The sequence below is a fragment of the Mus musculus genome, chromosome X (genome assembly GCF_000001635.26).
Source record: "Mus musculus strain C57BL/6J chromosome X, GRCm38.p6 C57BL/6J".
Taxonomy (NCBI): domain Eukaryota; kingdom Metazoa; phylum Chordata; class Mammalia; order Rodentia; family Muridae; genus Mus; species Mus musculus.
Genome location: NC_000086.7, coordinates 145,290,021 through 145,308,581, shown reverse-complemented (window position 1 = coordinate 145,308,581; position 18,561 = coordinate 145,290,021). Strand labels below are relative to the sequence as shown.

Genomic DNA, 18,561 nt, shown 5'->3' with positions numbered 1-18,561 from the left:
AGCCTGCCTATAGATGTGAATCTTTTACCACTTTCAGAAAACCAAGGGTCCTATATACCTACTTAGCTCCCTGTTATGACTTGCTCTCCATTAATCATTTATCTTCATATCTGTCTTTTTCCCCCTGTTCTCAAAAAGTATATTTTCAAGTGTTTTAGCATACACATAACTGTAGCAGGAGATAAATATGTTAATTTGTTTAACTAGTAATTATCTTATTACATATACATCAAAATATCATCTTTTATACATTAAAATATACAGTAAAAATGCAATGTACTTAGGATAATCATCTTATACACAATAATAGTTTGAGAATCACTGCTGGTAGCTGTCTGAGAGAAAAATGTATTTAGCTAAGGACATTGTGCAGAGCCACTATCTTTTGGGGTAGCATTAGCTGGAATGTTGAGAGTCCTGGGAAATTCAGGGCTTAGACATTGCTGAAAACCTCAGAGTTATGTACGTGAACAACAGAGATGTGTTTCCACAAAGAGGAGAAATTGAGCTAAGTTGAAGCAGACCAGAAGGAATTAATGGGTCATGAAACAACTTTATTCGACTGCATATGTCTGCTGCCTAACACACCTTTACATTGTGCAGTAGCTTTATCCCTATCTTACTGTCTGGCCATAGATGACCCACTTCACTTCTTTAAACCCGTTTACCCATAGGCAATGTGAGAAATCAATTATCTTCAGAACCGGTTCTGCTCATGTGTTAGAGAAGTGCACCGAAAAATTTTGAAACAATAATCTTGCCTGTGAGAGGTAGAAATTAGAACTCTAATTGGTTAGATCTTCTCACTGATCAGCTTCTAGATTAAAAATAGTGAGAAATTTAGAGTAATGACACTCTATACATCCCAGGGAATATGAAGTTATTTTCGTTTTGACTAGAAGAAATGACAGAGGTGCTTTTATGTACATTTCTCTTTTTCTTGAAATAATCCACGTGAGAAAGGGTGTTCAACCCTGAATTAGTTGCTTGTTACGGTTGCAGTTCTGCAACCCCAGAGGAAGAGAAGGTTCTTCCAAAGGCCTCAAGGGCAAGTCCACTGCATGGCCTTATTCTCCTGTTGTCTTGCTGAGGGCCTCCCAGGCTCAGGAAGAGAACTAACGTTCTAGGGGCTGGTTGTCTATCAACCACACAACCACACGATGGCAGTAAAGCAAGGCAAATTCATTTGGTTTAGCACTTCTGCTCTTTACTTTCTAGAATGTGAATCACAATTTCTTTGCTTCCATTTCCTCCCCTGGAGTTGCTTCTGTAAGCATCAGTGCCAATTTCTGCTTCCTCTTTCACCTTTATTGTGTGTTAGTCCTTTCCCTATAAAATGGTGCTGAATCTTATCTTAAGCTTTTGTTTAAAAGCAGAATCTCAGAGTTTACTTTTTTTTTTTTTTTTTTTTTTTTTTTTTTTTTTTTTTTTTTTTTTGAGACAGGGTTTCTCTGTATAGCCCTGGCTGTCCTGGAACTCACTTTGTAGACCAGGCTAGCCTCGAACTCAGAAATCCGCCTGCCTCTGCCTCCCGAGTGCTGGGATTAAAGGCGTGCACCACCACGCCCTGCCAGAGTTTACTTTTAAGAGCAGATGTTAACAGTGTAGCATCCAAGCCATAAGGCTCAGTCAGTGAGGATGGCGTTGAGATACCATATAAAATATGTTCAGCTCAGGGCCCACACCCTGTAAATGTGAATGGCAACTGCTTTGATCATGGCTGTTGTTGGTATAGGTCAGACTAACCCAGAGGCTGGATAATAAACTGGTTGCAAAAGAGCAAAGCAAGCAACAGCTACATTCCTAGGAGAAATCCCCTGATGAGGTTGGGATTACAGAGAAGAGAGACCTATATGTTAGAGCTATGTCATATGGTTTCCTACAAACAATAGTCACTAAACCTCGTCTAAGTGAATTATAAGAAATGGTGAGAAAGATAAAAATATCTCTCTCAAGTGAATGCCCCTAGCATGGCAACAAGCACAGGGAAATTTTAAAGAAATATAGATGTCTTTCCACATTTTTTCATTAATAGGCTAAATGATATACCTTACTTCGGGCCCCATTGGGCTGGACTTAGGAATCTACTGGACTCTTCCCCAGAGATATGGATATGGGGGATCTGTAGGGAAGCCTAGATATCTGCATCTTAAGTTCTTTTAGGTATTTGCAGAGACTAGGACTAGGAGACAGGTGGTCTGAAAAGTACTCATTATGCTAGGCTCTGCACTGATTTCTTGTTTAATATACCATTGTATTTACCCCCTTAGCTGTATTGTAAAGTGAGTAGTCACATTTATTTTTACCATGAGGAAGAGATGCTCAATAAGGGTAAATGACTTGCTCCTGGGGATCCAGTTTGGAAGGGGCAGAACATGCTTTCAGATGCAGTTCCTTGTAACTGTCATGTCAGGCTCTGCTCCCTATACCACATCGACTCTCCAGGTTCAAAGTTGAATAATTCCAGCCACTATAGACACCTCCTGATGAAATGGGAGAACTTTGAGACATGCTTCATCTCTCTGTTAATTCCTTCTTGTAGAATAATATTCCTGCCTATAGCTACAACTTGACGAATGGCTAGAACTCAGGAAACAGGATTAGCTGGGAGAGTAAGTAGAAATGGTATGTTGTAAGTTGTGAAGTACTATGCTCATATTGGATGGTATAATTTGGGGACTTTGTTATTTCTGAGGTATTTGAGGGCAAATTTTTATAAGCCTCCATGACAGGTATCTGTTAGGCACTAGAGTCTGAATAGAAACAGCAAACGCTTCAAGCTGGCCTTGCTAGTACAAGGCTCAGTAAATGATCTGCATGAAGGTTCCCTCACTCCTAAGTTCTAGGGTAGATTAAGTTTCTGGGACTGAGCCTTTAGCAATTTTTAGTATTTAAGAATATATCAAAATAGAGATAATACTCATTATTCTATCTTGGATGTTCACTATAAAGTATTGAATAAATCAGTATAAAATGCAGAGTTCAAAAGAGATTATAGTTTGTTTCAAGAGATAAACTGTACAGTTATATAACAAATAACTGATAATGATGTTAATCCAAATGTATGACATCAGCATCTGTAGATGCGATAATGCAGAGGCACATAAGGAGAACTCTAGAATCCTATCTTTCTTCTCTTAATTTGCACTCTACCCTGGGTTACTAGAGCAATCTCTTACTTCCCTTCCCTCCATCTCATTATTCCCCTTCTTTTTTTTTCCTCTTCTTCTTTATCTCCTGTTTTTAGATTGCTAGAGATCCTACATACAGGTCCCTTGGTATCTCCCTCTTAGGCTAAAGTGATATTTATGAAATGCAAATCTGATGCCATTCTGTCTTACCAAGTATAATTCCCCATTACTTTGAGGATGGAGTCCACAACAAGACCTATAGGGACCACAGACATACACATATTCTGCCATGTCAGTGATCCAGAAAACCCAATGTACTGGCTAGTTTTGTGTCAACTTGACACAGCTGGAGTTATCAGAGAGAAAGGAGCTTCAGTTGAGGAAATGCCTCCATGAGATCCAACTGTAAGGCATTTTCTCAATTAGTGATCAAGGGGGAAAGGCCCCTTGTGGGTGGAACCATCTCTGGGCTGGTAGTCTTGGTTCTATAAGAGAGCAGGCTGAGCAAGCCAGGGGAGGCAAGCCAGTAAAGAACATCCCTCCATGGCCTCTGAATCAGTTCTTGCTTCCTGACCTGCTTGAGTTTCAGTCCTGACTTCCTTGGTGATGAACAGCAGTATGGAAGTGTAAGCCGAATAAACCCTTTCCTCCCCAACTTGCTTCTTGGTCATGATGTTTGTGCAGGAATAGAAACCCTAACTAAGACACCCAAGTTTCTCCCCATCGCCTCAATTTTGCAGCTGACATTGTGTTTCTTAAGACTGCCTCTTCTCATTTCCTTGCCTGCTTAATTTCTGATTTTTCTTCAAAACATCCCTATCCCCTTTACAATGAATTTGATCCCCATCTTCATCCTTGTGTGACTTGGCATCATAGCACTTGCCTTATTAGTGAGAATATTGCCTCACCCTAATCCCTGTTTTGTTTTTTGTTTTTTAATAATCTTACCTATGAGAGAATGACTTGTTGAAAGAGCTTACCACAGTGCCAGGCATGAGGAAGTATTTGACCAATAATAATGACTTCTGTTTCAGTTACTGGCTTAGTGCTAAGAAAGTTCAAGTCGATGCAAGCAGAGGGCTATTGAGTATATATGAGAGGAGAGGGACCAATTGCTTAGAAGCCAAGTGTCCTAGAGAGCTCATGCTGAATGAAAGCGGTCGAATATTTGCTTAGCTGGTTTTTGCCTTCTCTCCTTAGGGAGAATGCCCAAAGCTATTCTAAGAAGCTGTTCTAGGTAGAATTAATGAGCTGTACAAAGGGCAACATGATGATATGGGCAATTTTTAAGGGTCCAGGAGGTCAGTCTGGAGAAAGACAGAGAAACACAGTTTAAATTGGTCTGAGGCATGCTTCTCCCCACTGAAGAAAAAGATGAGCAGAGACAGCTAAAACTGATAACTATACAAGAAACCCAATAAAAAGAAGTACAGAATGCCAAGGGAGATTTCAATAGGAATCAATTTGTTTCGCTGAAATGTGTGTCTGGGAGAGGAAAATCAGATGGAGGACATTTTTGTCATCATGAGGATTTGGCTTCTTTGCAAGTGCCATCAACTGGTCTTTCCTTCCCTTTAGAGCATTCGGTTGGCTCATGATGAGTTTGCCAACCTACAATGTCGTACTCCTTAGCAGATCTGATTGGATCAAAGTTAGTACTACCAGTAGTAATGTGCTTACCTAAAGTACTGAAATTCTCTGTTCTCTATTTTGTTTGTTTTGTTTTGTTTTTTCCTTCTCTGCCAAGGTAGCTTGGCAGACTTCTGGAATATTCACTGGGTTCTGGGCATCCTCTCTAGGCTGCTGGTGACACGCATACCCAGCTTGGAATGTGAGTAGAAAGATGTTTTCATAGTCTTGGCTGTCTTTTTCCTGGAGGCTGTGGTAGGAGAAGTAAGATGTTTGGCAATTGTTTTCGAATTCATCGGCTTTGCTTTCTCTTTGAAGATTATTCATCTGTGTTTGCTCAAACCTAGTGGAGAAAGTTCTCTGCTCATTTAGCTTCTGCTCCATTGAAAAGCTCCTTATGTTACTTCCTATTGAAACCCTGAAGTCTGAAATCGAAAGTCATCATGGAACAGCTGAGACCACTGGCTTCTTTATTATCCCCCATTGTCTCTGTTGCCATAAGAGCCAGGCCTGTCTGGCAAAACTATAACAAATTAGAACATGGTAAATCTTTGTCTTCCTCATTCCCATCTTACATACCAAACAGTAGCTTGGTTCATGACCGAGTGTCATAAATGTAGATAGGCTATAGCTATGGGAAGAAGAGTTAGCATTCCTGAGTCGAACTGGCTTTGGAAAAATAGTATCCTTAATAGGGATAGAGCTCTGTTATTCCAACTTTGTCCTCCTTTACCATGGTCATGATACTCTAACCCTCTTATGTTTGCCTCCTTTGCCCCCTTTACTCTCTTTCTAGTCTTTGATCCCTTTCTAGCCCTTCTCACTTGCTACCCCATTAATTTTTGCCGGAAGTCTAGGTGTCTATGTATGGTGAGTCCTTTCCTTAGGATAAATATCAACAGACCAGTTTGACATGGGGAATACTGCTAAAACTACCTGAGTTGTCTCACAAACAAAATTCTCTGTCTCCTCTCTTTATACTGAAGGTGAGATAAAGAAGATACATACATTTTCATCATATACCTTCCTCTCCTATTTTGGTCCATCTTTCTTCAATTTGCCAGTCCTTTGACTAATAGCAAATGGGACAAATAGATGTCAGAATTGTTCTCCGTGTTCTTCCTGAAACTGTTCCTTAATCTTCTGATGCCAAGAACCCTTACAATTTGGATTTCGTTGGTTTTTTTTTTTTTAATGTTGTTTTGAATTTTGAGACATGGTCTCACTATATAGCTTTGGCTGGCCTGGAACTCACTATGTAGATCAGGCTGGCCTCAAACTCAAAGAGATCCACATGCCTCTGACTCATGAGTATTGGGATTAAAGTTGTGGGTCACCACACTGAGCTGGATTTCTTCTTTGTACAGAAACACAGATTTCTCTTTGTATTTCTGAATTATTCACATTATACAACCTTATCCTTTCTGGTATCCTCTCTCTCTCTCTCTCTCTCTCTCTTTTTTTGCTTATAGGTTCACTCCTACTTTTTTTTATTATGTATTTTCCTCAATTACATTTCCAATGCTATCCCAAAAGTCCCCCACACCCCCCCCACTCCCCTACCTACCCATTCCCATTTTTTGGCCCTGGCGTTCCCCTGTACTGGGGCATATAAAGTTTGCCTGTCCAATGGGCCTCTCTTTCCAGTGATGGCCGACTAGGCCATCTTTTGATACATATGCAGCTAGAGTCAAGAGCTCCGGGGTACTGGTTAGTTCATAATGTTGTTCCACCTATAGGGTTGCAGATCCCTTTAGCTCCTTGGGTACTTTCTCTAGCTCCTCCATTGGGGGCCCTGTGATCCATCCACTAGTTGACTGTGAGCATCCACTTCTGCGTTTGCTAGGCCCCGGCATAGTCTCACAAGAGACAGCTATATCTGGGTCCTTTCAGCAAAATCTTGCTAGTGTATGCAATGGTGTCAGCGTTTGGAAGCTGATTATGGGGTGGATCCCTGGATATGGCAGTCTCTAGATGGTCCATCCTTTCGTCACAGCTCCAAACTTTGTCTCTGTAACTCCTTCCATGGGTGTTTTGTTCCCAATTCTAAGGAGGGGCATAGTGTCCACACTTCAGTCTTCATTCTTCTTGAGTTTCATGCGTTTAGCAAATTGTATCTTATATCTTGGGTATCCTAAGTTTTGGGCTAATATCCACTTATCAGTGAGTACATATTTTGTGAGTTCCTTTGTGATTGTGTTACCTCACTCAGGATGATGTCCTCCAGGTCCATCCATTTGGCTAGGAATTTCATAAATATCCAATATCCAGGGCTCCTTGTGACTGATGCTGTCTCACAATCATGTTTTTTTCCTAGAGGAGTCTGTAAATGGATTTTAATATATTCTACTAATTATTAATATGATTCAGCCAGGTCTCAATAACTGAGGCACAATCCTATGGATTATTTAATCACCTCTTGTACAATTACAGGGGCATTACTCCTAATCAATTTTTCTACTCACTAGACTATTATGTTAATTCCCAGATGTGCTCCCCAAATACTTGCTGCTTGAATCTTGCCCAGATTACTTTAGTCTGTCCTGGGTGTGCATTTCACTCAGGCATGGGCTCCTAGTTCATCATATTGAATGGAGACCTCCTGTTCTCTGTGTCTTCTTCCTCCTTCACTCTCTCTTTCATTATTCTTCCTCCTTGTGGTCCCTACTTGAGACCTTCAGCCTGTTAACTGAAACTCTCTTCTCTTCTCTTCTCTGCAGTAATTGGCTGTAGTCACTTTATTTTAACTGATAGCTTTAAAGAGGGAAACAAGGTTTACATAGCATCATTTGGTGTAGGTGAGGATTTACTCTTTGGGGGCAGCCAGATCTTGGGGATTAGTTTTACCATTTGAATACATAGCAGCATCAGACCACCCCACCAACAGTAGTCGTTTTCAGAGATAGACCCTTAGTTTGACTTATTCCAAGTCAAACTGCTATGCACACTCCAGTGAAGTCTTCTTGGCAGGCCAAGAGGCCTGAAAGCACTCAGGAGGCAGGGGGTTTCAAGGAAACTCAACCTCCTGGAACCAGGCATTCTCATAACCTGTATACTCATACCCTATCCCCGCGTTAGTCTGGTGTATGGATCCACGTGCTCTCTTTTAGTATTATTTTATTATAAGTGCCTTTAAAGATTGAATTCTGACATAGGTAAGCCTCCACCAGTGTTCCAACATCATAGAAAATCCTTGAAGTTGACAGACAAACTTGGAATTCAGTAGGAATTCAGTAAGAAGGTTATCTATTCAGTAACATTCAAATTTACTTCTATTAGAGATGGTGAAACTAATTAGGCATTACAAAGAATGGAGCAGAATAGCTCAGGACTGGTCTGCAGAGTGTTTACTTGGGACAATAGCCAGTCTTACCCAGTCAAGGGAATTCACAATGGCCTAGGAAATAGGTGGGTTTACCATGAAAGAGTTAGGGAATCTCCCTGAGACAAGTTTCTTCATTAGGCCCAAAGAAACAGCATCAATCAGGCATTTAGTAAGAACTCCTGGTGGTGGGCTTAACAATAGACTAGCATTACACCTGGCTCCCTTCTTAGTGGTAAACAGCAGCAGGAGCAGGAGCAGCAGCAGCAGCAGCAGGAGCAGCAGCAGCGGCCTGGTCCCCACCATCTTTTGATGAATACATTCCTTATGTTTTGTGTCACTGTAACTTGGTGGATGTATCTCGCCTGGTTTCTTGTTATTCTTCTGTATAAAAAGTTTGATGCTTGACTTGACAAATTACACTCAGATTCTACACAATCTCTTGTGTTGCTTCTGTTTGTCATTCAATGACTCCTTGTCCACCTGCAACTAGAGACCTGTTCTACGTAGACAGGGACCAAAAAGGACCGGTCTGCGGCATCAAACCTTTAACTGTCTGATAGTTTCATATACCTCATAGGCCTAGTCAGTTTGTAAGATGTCAGTTGGTATGTGCTTGCAATATCCCTGCTTCCACTCCTATTCCTTAAGACTTTCAGGACCTTAAAATAGCATCATGTTATTTTCTACAAAAGAGGACAAAGAAAGCTCAAAAGACAGACATGTTTGATTTGTGTGTCTACCTCCATCATTACTGTTTCTTCCTCCTCTAAGAACATCCTTCTTTGAGATAGATCTTGAGCACTTTTTTGGGTTGTTTACTTCTAAGATGATGCTCAGAATATTGCTCGTTGAAAGAGCAGACTTTCTCTCAGATGCTGTCCCGTTCTGATTCTAACGTTTGATACCCACACTGCTGCTAATCCACAGTAACCACTGGTAAGCCACAGGAGCCACAATCTACAGTGTACTTAATACTGGTAAATAGTTTTAGTTTTTATCTAATTTGTCCCACTGGCTCATTAGAACCCCTAGGCAACTTCCAGGCATCATACTTATAAAAGAGCATAGGACTGGGACTTTACAGAAGATGCCCAGCTTAAGTGGCAACAGTGTCTTAAAAAAATTTCACAGTAGACGGCAATGACTTAATGCTGAATCAAAGGAAACAGTCAAACTCCAATCCAATTTGATTTGCAACTTGGAATAAAAGCAACATGTCTTGATTTAAATGTCAGGCCCACTGCTGAGTGATGATTTAATAACTTTTATGAGAGATTCTGTCACAGCAAATTCAACACTAGAATAGAGTGACTCCGTAAGGGTGTTAAAAGTGAGGCAGAAGCACACAAAATGGAACAGACTTAGCTCAGTGCTCATCCAGAAACTTTGCATAAAGCTCATTTGCAGTTAAGAGCCTATTCTCTTCCCCTATCCTGTTACCCAATCTTTCTCTTAGCAGACACTCATGTACGGATGTGGAGAAAACCACTAGGTGTGATGTCAATTCACTGCAATTATTTTTCCGAGGACACAGGCACTAGAAGCACAGAGGTTCAGAGGCAGCACATTCCATTCAAGGGCAAGGAACAGTAAATATCACTGTTTCTCAAGAGATTTTTAAGAACTGATCTGATTCTAGTATCCCATCTTTAGGGAGATACTTAATTACTTTTCCCCATCTTAATAGGGGGTTAGACACAGTGTATTTAAAAGTTTTTTTTTCACCTAAATCTACAGTTTCCAAGCTTTAAGGAAATTGTTATTTTTCCCTCAATACCTTTAGAAATTTTTTAACGTGAGGATTTCTCAGTTTTCCTTCTTGGGCAATTATTTCCTAAGCAAGAGCCAAGCATAGCTCTTCAGAACTGAGATCATCCCATTTTGTTGGGCTAATTCTTTAGTTATGAACATTTAATCTTGTTGGGCTGATCCTTCAGTTATCAAGATGTATTTTGAAGAGAATTTAAATTCTAAACATCTGCTCTTCTCCTAGGTGAGGATTTTTCAGTCTTGATAACACTGATATTTTGGCTAAACCATTTTTTTTTTTGTCATAGGAAATTGTCCTATGTTCTATGTTAGAGGGAAAGTCCAGGTTCAATGGTGAGTGATTGAAGAAAACAAAATCATGTTGACTTCTAGCCCCCCCCCCCCCCACACACACACATATCAAGGGGTAGGGGAACTAGGGTCCAGGCAAATGACATTAGATCACAGTAATTTATATCTCCTTATTTTTTTCTCCTTGTGTAATATAAAGGCATGATGCTGAGCTTAAATTAAGCCTGCCCTTGATATCTTGTCTCAGAGACTTTTAAGATGGCCAAGTCATTGGCCTTTCTCTAGGATGCTTTTATCAGTTGGTAGGTTGACTGGCAGAGATGATCAAAGTGGAACAGTAGTTCTAAATGTTTTGTTTGTTTTCCTCTTGCAATATCGGATATACAGCTCCACTGTTCCCTCAAGCAGGATATGTGGTATGACGAGGGTGTGGGAACAAAGATCTATTTCTATTCCTTTTAACATCCTGGACAGGAGCAGATGGCCGGGACTCGGGTGCAATTCAGTGGCTTAACAAGACTGTTTGAGAGAGGAAATTCAGAGTGTACTTGGGATGGCAATAGCAGCACCTTGACATTGGCTGACCACCCAGTAGTAACTAGTTCTTTGTTTTGAAAAGTTTACCAAGGCCTTTCTTGATATATCTTTACCAAGTAGAGCTGAAGGGCACACTATACATACGTTATTTTCATTTAAAGAAGCAAGTCTTTTCCTGACCCCAGAGTGCATGTGCCTAATAAAAATATCCCTGCTGTTGTAATGAGGAGACCACCTGACAGGAAAGTGAAGAAACAGAATGGAAATGCTGAGGGGCATGAAGTTACTTAGCAATTGGCACACCTCAGGGATGGCTCCATCTCAGAGATGGCTCCTGACTATTTTACAATGCTAGAGCATTTTAATTGGAGGACCTAGAGGAGTGGTTCACTAGGAGTATGTTGTAAATTGATTTAGCTGTCTCCACTTTAGAGCTGATCAATAGTGCTGATCAAGTCATAAGATGTAACTTTGTGAGAGATTCAGAGTAAGGCTAAGAAAACCATAGGGAAGCACAATATGAGACTGAGTATTAGAGATGTGGCCAAAATCCTGCTTCTGCCTTTCTGCATTTGAGACATTTCATATGCCCCATATTTATTTCTAAGCCTTATATTTCAGTTGGAATGGTTAGGATAATATAATATAATATCATGTGTGTGTGTATATATATACACACATATATGTGTATATATATATATATATATGTATGTATGTATGTATGTATATATATGCACATGCACACACACATATATAGTGGATACACACACACACACACACACACACATTCTTTCTAATGATTGCCAAAGAATGTTTGCTCTGCTAATTTCAAAGCATTTGCTTTGAATGTATGAATGAATTGAGGAAAACATCTCTCTCATATCTATGGAGAAATAAGATAAGGAATGACATAGAAATATTGGCAGATGACTTCAAAATAGACTACAGTGTATTCTCCCCATATGCCACCATACTTTTTCAGGTTGAAGCCACTTTGGGGATAGGTACACTCCTTCATCTAAGAAGGTATTTCTAGCAAAACTATGCCTTTGCAGGACAGGGATCATTGAGAAGGGTGGTGGTTGATGTGGACAAATTATAACAAAGTATAATGATATAGATGATTGAAAAAATCATAAAGTTGATTGTCTTGTATATGAATGTGTTAGTTATTAGGTAACCTATAAAAGAAAGCATGTAATATATGGGGTCATGATTCTAGAGGGTTAGAGTCCATGACCATTACAGTGAGAAGTATGGCTATAGGCAGGCAGGCATGGTGCTAGAGCAATAGCTGAGACTTTACATCTCATCCACAGGTATGAGACAGGCAGGACTTAACTGGGGATGACATTGGCTTTTGTAACCTCAAAGTCTACCATCTAGTGACACTTACATCCTTCATTAAAGTCAAAAATGGCTATCTTGCCAAAAGCAATCTACAGATTCAATGCAATCCCCATCAAAATTCCAACTCAATTCTTCAACGAATTAGAAGGAGCAATTTGCAAATTCATCTGGAATAACAAAAAACCTAGGATAGCAAAAACTCTTCTCAAGGATAAAAGAACCTCTGGTGGAATCACCATGCCTGACCTAAAGCTTTACTACAGAGCAATTGTGGTAAAAACTGCATGGTACTGGTATAGAGACAGACAAGTAGACCAATGGAATAGAATTGAAGACCCAGAAATGAACCCACACACCTATGGTCACTTGATCTTCGACAAGGGAGCTAAAACCATCCAGTGGAAGAAAGACAGCATTTTCAACAATTGGTGCTGGCACAACTGGTTGTTATCATGTAGAAGAATGTGAATCGATCCATACTTATCTCCTTGTACTAAGGTCAAATCTAAATGGATCAAAGAACTTCACATAAAACCAGAGACACTGAAACTTATAGAGGAGAAAGTGGGGAAAAGCCTTGAAGATATGGGCACAGGGGAAAAATTCCTGAACAGAACAGCAATGGCTTGTGCTGTAAGATCGAGAATTGACAAATGGGACCTAATGAAACTCCAAAGTTTCTGCAAGGCAAAAGACACCGTCAATAAGACAAAGAGACCACCAACAGATTGGGAAAGGATCTTTACCTATCCTAAATCAGATAGGGGACTAATATCCAACATATATAAAGAACACAAGATGGTGGACTTCAGAAAATCAAATAACCCCATTAAAAAATGGGGCTCAGAACTGAACAAAGAATTCTCACCTGAGGAATACCGAATGGCAGAGAAGCACCTGAAAAAATGTTCAACATCCTTAATCATCAGGGAAATGCAAATCAAAACAACCCTGAGATTCCACCTCACACCAGTCAGAATGTCTAAGATCAAAAATTCAGGTGACAGCAGATGCTGGCGAGGATGTGGAGAAAGAGGAACACTCCTCCATTGTTGGTGGGATTGCAGGCTTGTACAACCACTCTGGAAATCCGTCTGGCGGTTCCTCAGAAAATTGGACATAGTACTACCGGAGGATCCAGCAATACATCTCCTGGGCATATATCCAGAAGATGCCCCAACTGGTAAGAAGGACACATGCTCCACTATGTTCATAGCAGCCTTATTTATAATAGCCAGAAGCTGGAAAGAACCCAGATGCCCCTCAACAGAGGAATGGATACAGAAAATGTGGTACATCTACACAATGGAGTACTACTCAGCTATTAAAAAGAATGAATTTATGAAATTCCTAGGCAAATGGATGGACCTGGAGGGCATCATCCTGAGTGAGGTAACACATTCACAAAGGAACTCACACAATATGTACTCACTGATAAGTGGATATTAGCCCAAAACCTAGGATACCCAAGATATAAGATACAATTTCCTAAACACATGAAACTCAAGAAAAATGAAGACTGAAGTGTGGACACTATACCCCTCCTTAGAAGTGGGAACAAAACACCCTTGGAAGGAGTTACAGAGACAAAGTTTGGAGCTGAGATGAAAGGATGGACCATGTAGAGACTGCCTTATCCAGGGATCCACCCCATAATCAGCATCCAAACGCTGACACCATTGCATACACTAGCAAGATTTTATCGAAAGGACCCAGATGTAGCTGTCTCTTGTGAGACTATGCCGGGGCCTAGCAAACACAGAAGTGGATGCCCACAGTCAGCTAATGGATGGATCACAGGGCTCCCAATGGAGGAGCTAGAGAAAGTAGCCAAGGAGCTAAAGGGATCTGCAACCCTATAGGTGGATCAACATTATGAACTAACCAGTACCCCAGAGCTCTTGACTCTAGCTGCATATGTATCAAAGGATGGCCTAGTCGGCCATCACTGGAAAGAGAGGCCCATTGGACACACAAACTTTATATGCCCCAGAACAGGGGAACGCCAGGGCCAAAAAGGGGGAGTGGGCGGGTAGGGGAGTGGGGGTGGGTGGGTATGGGGGACTTTTGGTATAGCATTGGAAATGTAAATGAGCTAAATACCTAATAAAAAATGGAAAGAAAAAAAATAAAGTCACACCTCTTAATCTTTCCCAAATAGTTCTACCAAATACAGACTGAACATTTAAATATATGAGCATATAAGAGCCATTGTTATTCAAACCAGCTAATAAAAAAACAGTTTTAAAAGTATTTTTTTAAATCCACACTTTCATCTCTCTGATAGCATTTGTAATCTAATTTTCCTCATTATTTTGGGCTGGGGCCACAGAGGTTTATTGAAAGTTTTATGATTGCCTAGGACTATTGACAAAGTACTATTCCTTAGAATGACTGCTATTCTGCACCTGTCAAGACAGGGGATAAGGAAATAGCTATTCAAGCTCAAAAGGAAGGAAAGATGATAGTATGACAGCCTCCTGTGAGGGAATTTGACTTAGGTAGCTCAGAGAAAGCTCATGGAGGTAATTAATGAAATTTTATAAACTATAGAACATTGACCAAACAGAGTATGATGGGAAATTTATATATAAATTTACATATTCATGTGAAGGAAACATGTAGTCAGAGGAGACACAATGTGCATAAGCTTTAGAGTAAAAGGGTTTAAGGGTAGACACTTAAAACATCAATAGAATATTACTTTGGATTTTCAATGTCATTGAAAATTTAGATGAAGAGTATTTTGTGTTGGTGTCTGCAAGTTCAAGTGCATCCAGCTTCAAAATGTGGTTAGAGAAGATCTGACATCTTGAAATTGTACTCACTATGGTATTAAAAAACTAGAAGCCTCATCAAAAAGTATCCCAAGATATAAGATACAATTTGCTAAACACATGAAACTCAAGAAGAACGAAGACCAAAGTGTGGACACTTTGCCCCTTCTTAGAATTGGGAACAAAACACCCATGGAAGGAGTTACAGAGACAAAGTTTGGAGTTGTGATGAAAGGATGGACCATCTAGAGACTGCCATATCCGGGGATTCATCCCATAATCATCCTCCAAATGCTGACACCATTGCATACACTAGCAAGATTTTGCTGAAAGGACCCTGATATAGCTGTCTCTTGTGAGACAATGCTGGGGCCTAGCAAACACAGAAGTGGATGCTCACAGTCAGCTATTGGATGGATCACAGGGCCCCCAATGGAGGAGCTAGAGAAAGTACCCAAGGAGCTAAAGGGACCTGCAACCCTATAGGTGGAACAACAATATGAACTAACCAGTACCCTGGAGCTTTTGACTCTAGCTGCATATGTATCAAAAGATGGCCTAGTCGGCCATCACTGGAAAGAGAGGCCCATTGGACTTGCAAACTTTATATGCCCCAGTACAGGGGAATGCCAGGGCCAAAAAGTGGGAGTGGGTGGTTAAGGGAGTGGGGGGGTATGGGCGACTTTTGGGATAGCATTGGAAATGTAAATGAGGAAAATACCTAATAAAATATTTTTAAAAAAAGTATCAAAGACATCATTTACTGGGAAGGGAGGAACGGGCAGATCAAAACTATGTGAAATGTAAAGTTACCTCTCAACATTTTCTCCCGCAGAAGAAGCCATATATGGGATGCTCGGGTGGCTTCAGGGTTCTCTACTTGGCTGGGATGACTTGGGCCTATGGCAATGAAGCAAGGAAAGCTTCCAGTAGGTGGCATGTCCTGAAGAGTATTCTTTGTAATATAAGAATCAATGAACAAGAAGACAGAAGTTGGTATTTTTTACAGGAGAGAAAGCATAAGCAATGAGTTGTGAGTGTAAGGACAATTGAGGTGGGAAATTGAGTGCGTGAAAAAGTATCGTTACTTGAACCTGTCTTAAACTCACTCCATGGCACATTAGTTAATCAATTTAAATAGAAACTTAAGTCGCACTAGCTTTCTGCAGACTTTATGTAGGGTAGAGAAGTCTCACTGCCTATTTCTCATGCCAGGACCTCTCTACAGATTTGTATAATTAGGCACCTACCAACATTTCCAGAGCCTATGTGCTCAAGCATTTCGTTATAGCAGTTAGTCACTCTACTAACTCATTAAGTAACAGCTCTTTCTCTGGCCATTAATGTTTCCTCAAAGATTTTTACTAAAAGCATTGGTCTGTCAAAGAAGGTGACCTACTTTTATAAAATGGTACGAGGTGAGGTGAATGTGTCTGAGCATGTGACATTTCTTTCCTACCATTCAAATGGAAGCTACTCTCTTATAAACTTACCTTTGATGCCAATATATACTTTCTAATAAGTATTAAATGCTTAGGGTAAAATAGAGACATCGTAAGAAAAAAGGGACGGGCTTTTATTCTGTCTCATCCCCTGATGTTTCAGAACAAGGATCTCTTAGAGAAGCACATGAATGGTACTATAGCTCTTTGGTTAAAAGTGTAGTGCTTGTGAACAATAGTTTAGCATTGTCTATAGTCCAACTCTACAGCTTTCTAGCTGTGTGAGTATTCCCAGCCTGTGCCTTGTCTGCTGCATCATTTATAAGAAAAAAAGTATCTGGTTCATGAAGTTGCTGTCAAGATCAATGAGGTGTATGTATAAAGAACTTAATATAATATTTGATACACTATTAGCTTTCTCCTGTTGTCATTGTAATTACTGTTGCGGCAATGTCACCACTGCACCAAACTTAGGTTCCTACTCTAACTGTAAATATACTTTTATAAGGACTTGCTAAGGCATGGGGGAGCGAAGAACTAAGGAGGAATTAGAAAACTCAGCTTACATCACTATTTTGTGTCCTTATGTTAACCATCTTATGCCGAAGCAGATGTATTAAAGGTATACTATTTTATAAGGGAAAAAATCTCATGAGGCCATACACCTAGACAAAGAACTATAGGTAACTAAGAGATGTTGAGAGTAGGGGAGAAATAGTCTTCCCCCATGGAGGAATCCCTTAATTGTCTATCCAGTTCCAAGTGGTCAGTCATGAAATCATACACACAAACACACACACACACACACACACACACACACACACACACACAATCACTAGAAAGTAGGGAAAAAGAGGCCAGGAAGTAGGGCTTGGGAGAAAAGAAAGATATTAGATGGAAATTACATTTTAATTAAAATATACTTTCAGAGATTACAGTTTATTACCTGAAGATATGTGAGAACATAAACCAACATTTATGCTTCTATCTTTGTTTTCACAGGAACCTGTAGACTCGGCTGGGCCTATTACTGTGCTGGGGGTGGAGCTGCTGCAGCCATGTTGATCTGCACCTGGCTCTCTTGCTTTGCTGGAAGAAACCCCAAGCCAGTTATGTTGGTGGAGAACATCATGAGAAATACCAATTCTTATGCCTTGGAGCTTGATCACTGCCTCAAACCTTAAGTTTTGAAAGATTTACTAAAGAGGGAAAAGAAACCTGAACAGATGTATTAAGTAAGCCAAGATAGCCACCTACTAGTCGAATACCCTAATGCTTGCATGCTCCTTAAACATGTGTCACTCATTTCCATGTTCCCCCAAAACTCCAAGTCCATGGCTCTTTAGATAATTTTTCAGCACAATGATTCAAACATTCACGGGAATGAAGTTTCTACTGGTCACCCAAGTCACACTGAGTACCTTTATGCAAAGTAAGATTCTTACTTGAAAAGTTACCAAATAACCAAGAAACTTCTCAGAGTTCTATAACATGTACTTCCCACTTACTTTAAAGCATAGATTCTGTTCAGGAGCAGTAGTACTCAAGGGGCACTGGAAGACACACTAAGCTATTTTGCACCCATTCATTTGCATGGCTCTCCCCCTAATATTTATTGTTCCTCACAAGCACATCACAAGAATTACTATTTGAAACATTTGTGAATTTCTCAAGCCTATACTTCATTTCCATTTCGTTTTTTTTTCTTTTCTTATGCACGAGAAAGCATGGTAGAAAGGTAACTTTCAGTGGGGAAAACACTAATCATGTTCACGTGCATCTAATATGGGGCAGCTTTCACATTATGCTTTAGAATATTCATAGGAGTTAATTTTCTACTCTTGCTGGGTGACTGGTATCAAAATATAGTGGCAAGTGTTCCTTAAACTATTCTAGCTAGAGGAATGTTGTTCATTGAGTCTAACATTTGTCAGGTGTTCAATAAACATGAACTCCCAGTGATGAGGGCAAGGATGTGTTTGCTGTATTCTTCTTGAAAGTTTTATCCGAGCTTATTATAAGAGACTAGGAAATCTGCAGTGACGTCTGTCCCGGTAACCATCTGTAGTGTGATGTAAGTTTCTCTGCCTGCTTTAATTACTGCTCTTCAAATCATCTCACCTCCATCTAGGCTAAATTTGATTATGAGAGAAAACAGCCATGATGTCACCTAGGGCTAAAGTGATCTAGGCTGATGGATTGTGTAAACTTTGATTTCTCCTGGAGAAAAGAAAATCAGACTCACCTCTTCCGACAGCTAATTAAGGCCAGTGCTACTATTTCATAACTTCAGCTTTGGGGACTAGGGA

At 40.2% G+C, this 18,561-nt stretch overlaps 1 protein-coding gene across 5 annotated transcripts in view; it reads left to right on the top strand.

Annotated features, from left to right (window-relative positions):
- Lhfpl1 (lipoma HMGIC fusion partner-like 1) overlaps window positions 1-18,223 on the top strand; it is an 82,034-nt gene extending 63,811 nt beyond the window's left edge. For all 5 annotated transcript variants that reach the window (XM_030251332.1, XM_006528801.3, XM_006528800.3 and 2 more), the window contains one exon: window positions 17,255-18,223. In XM_030251332.1, coding sequence (XP_030107192.1) covers window positions 17,255-17,436 — 182 coding nt within the window. In that variant the 3' untranslated portion in view covers window positions 17,437-18,223. The remainder of the gene's footprint in view (window positions 1-17,254) is intronic.
- Window positions 18,224-18,561: the final 338 nt, after the last annotated feature.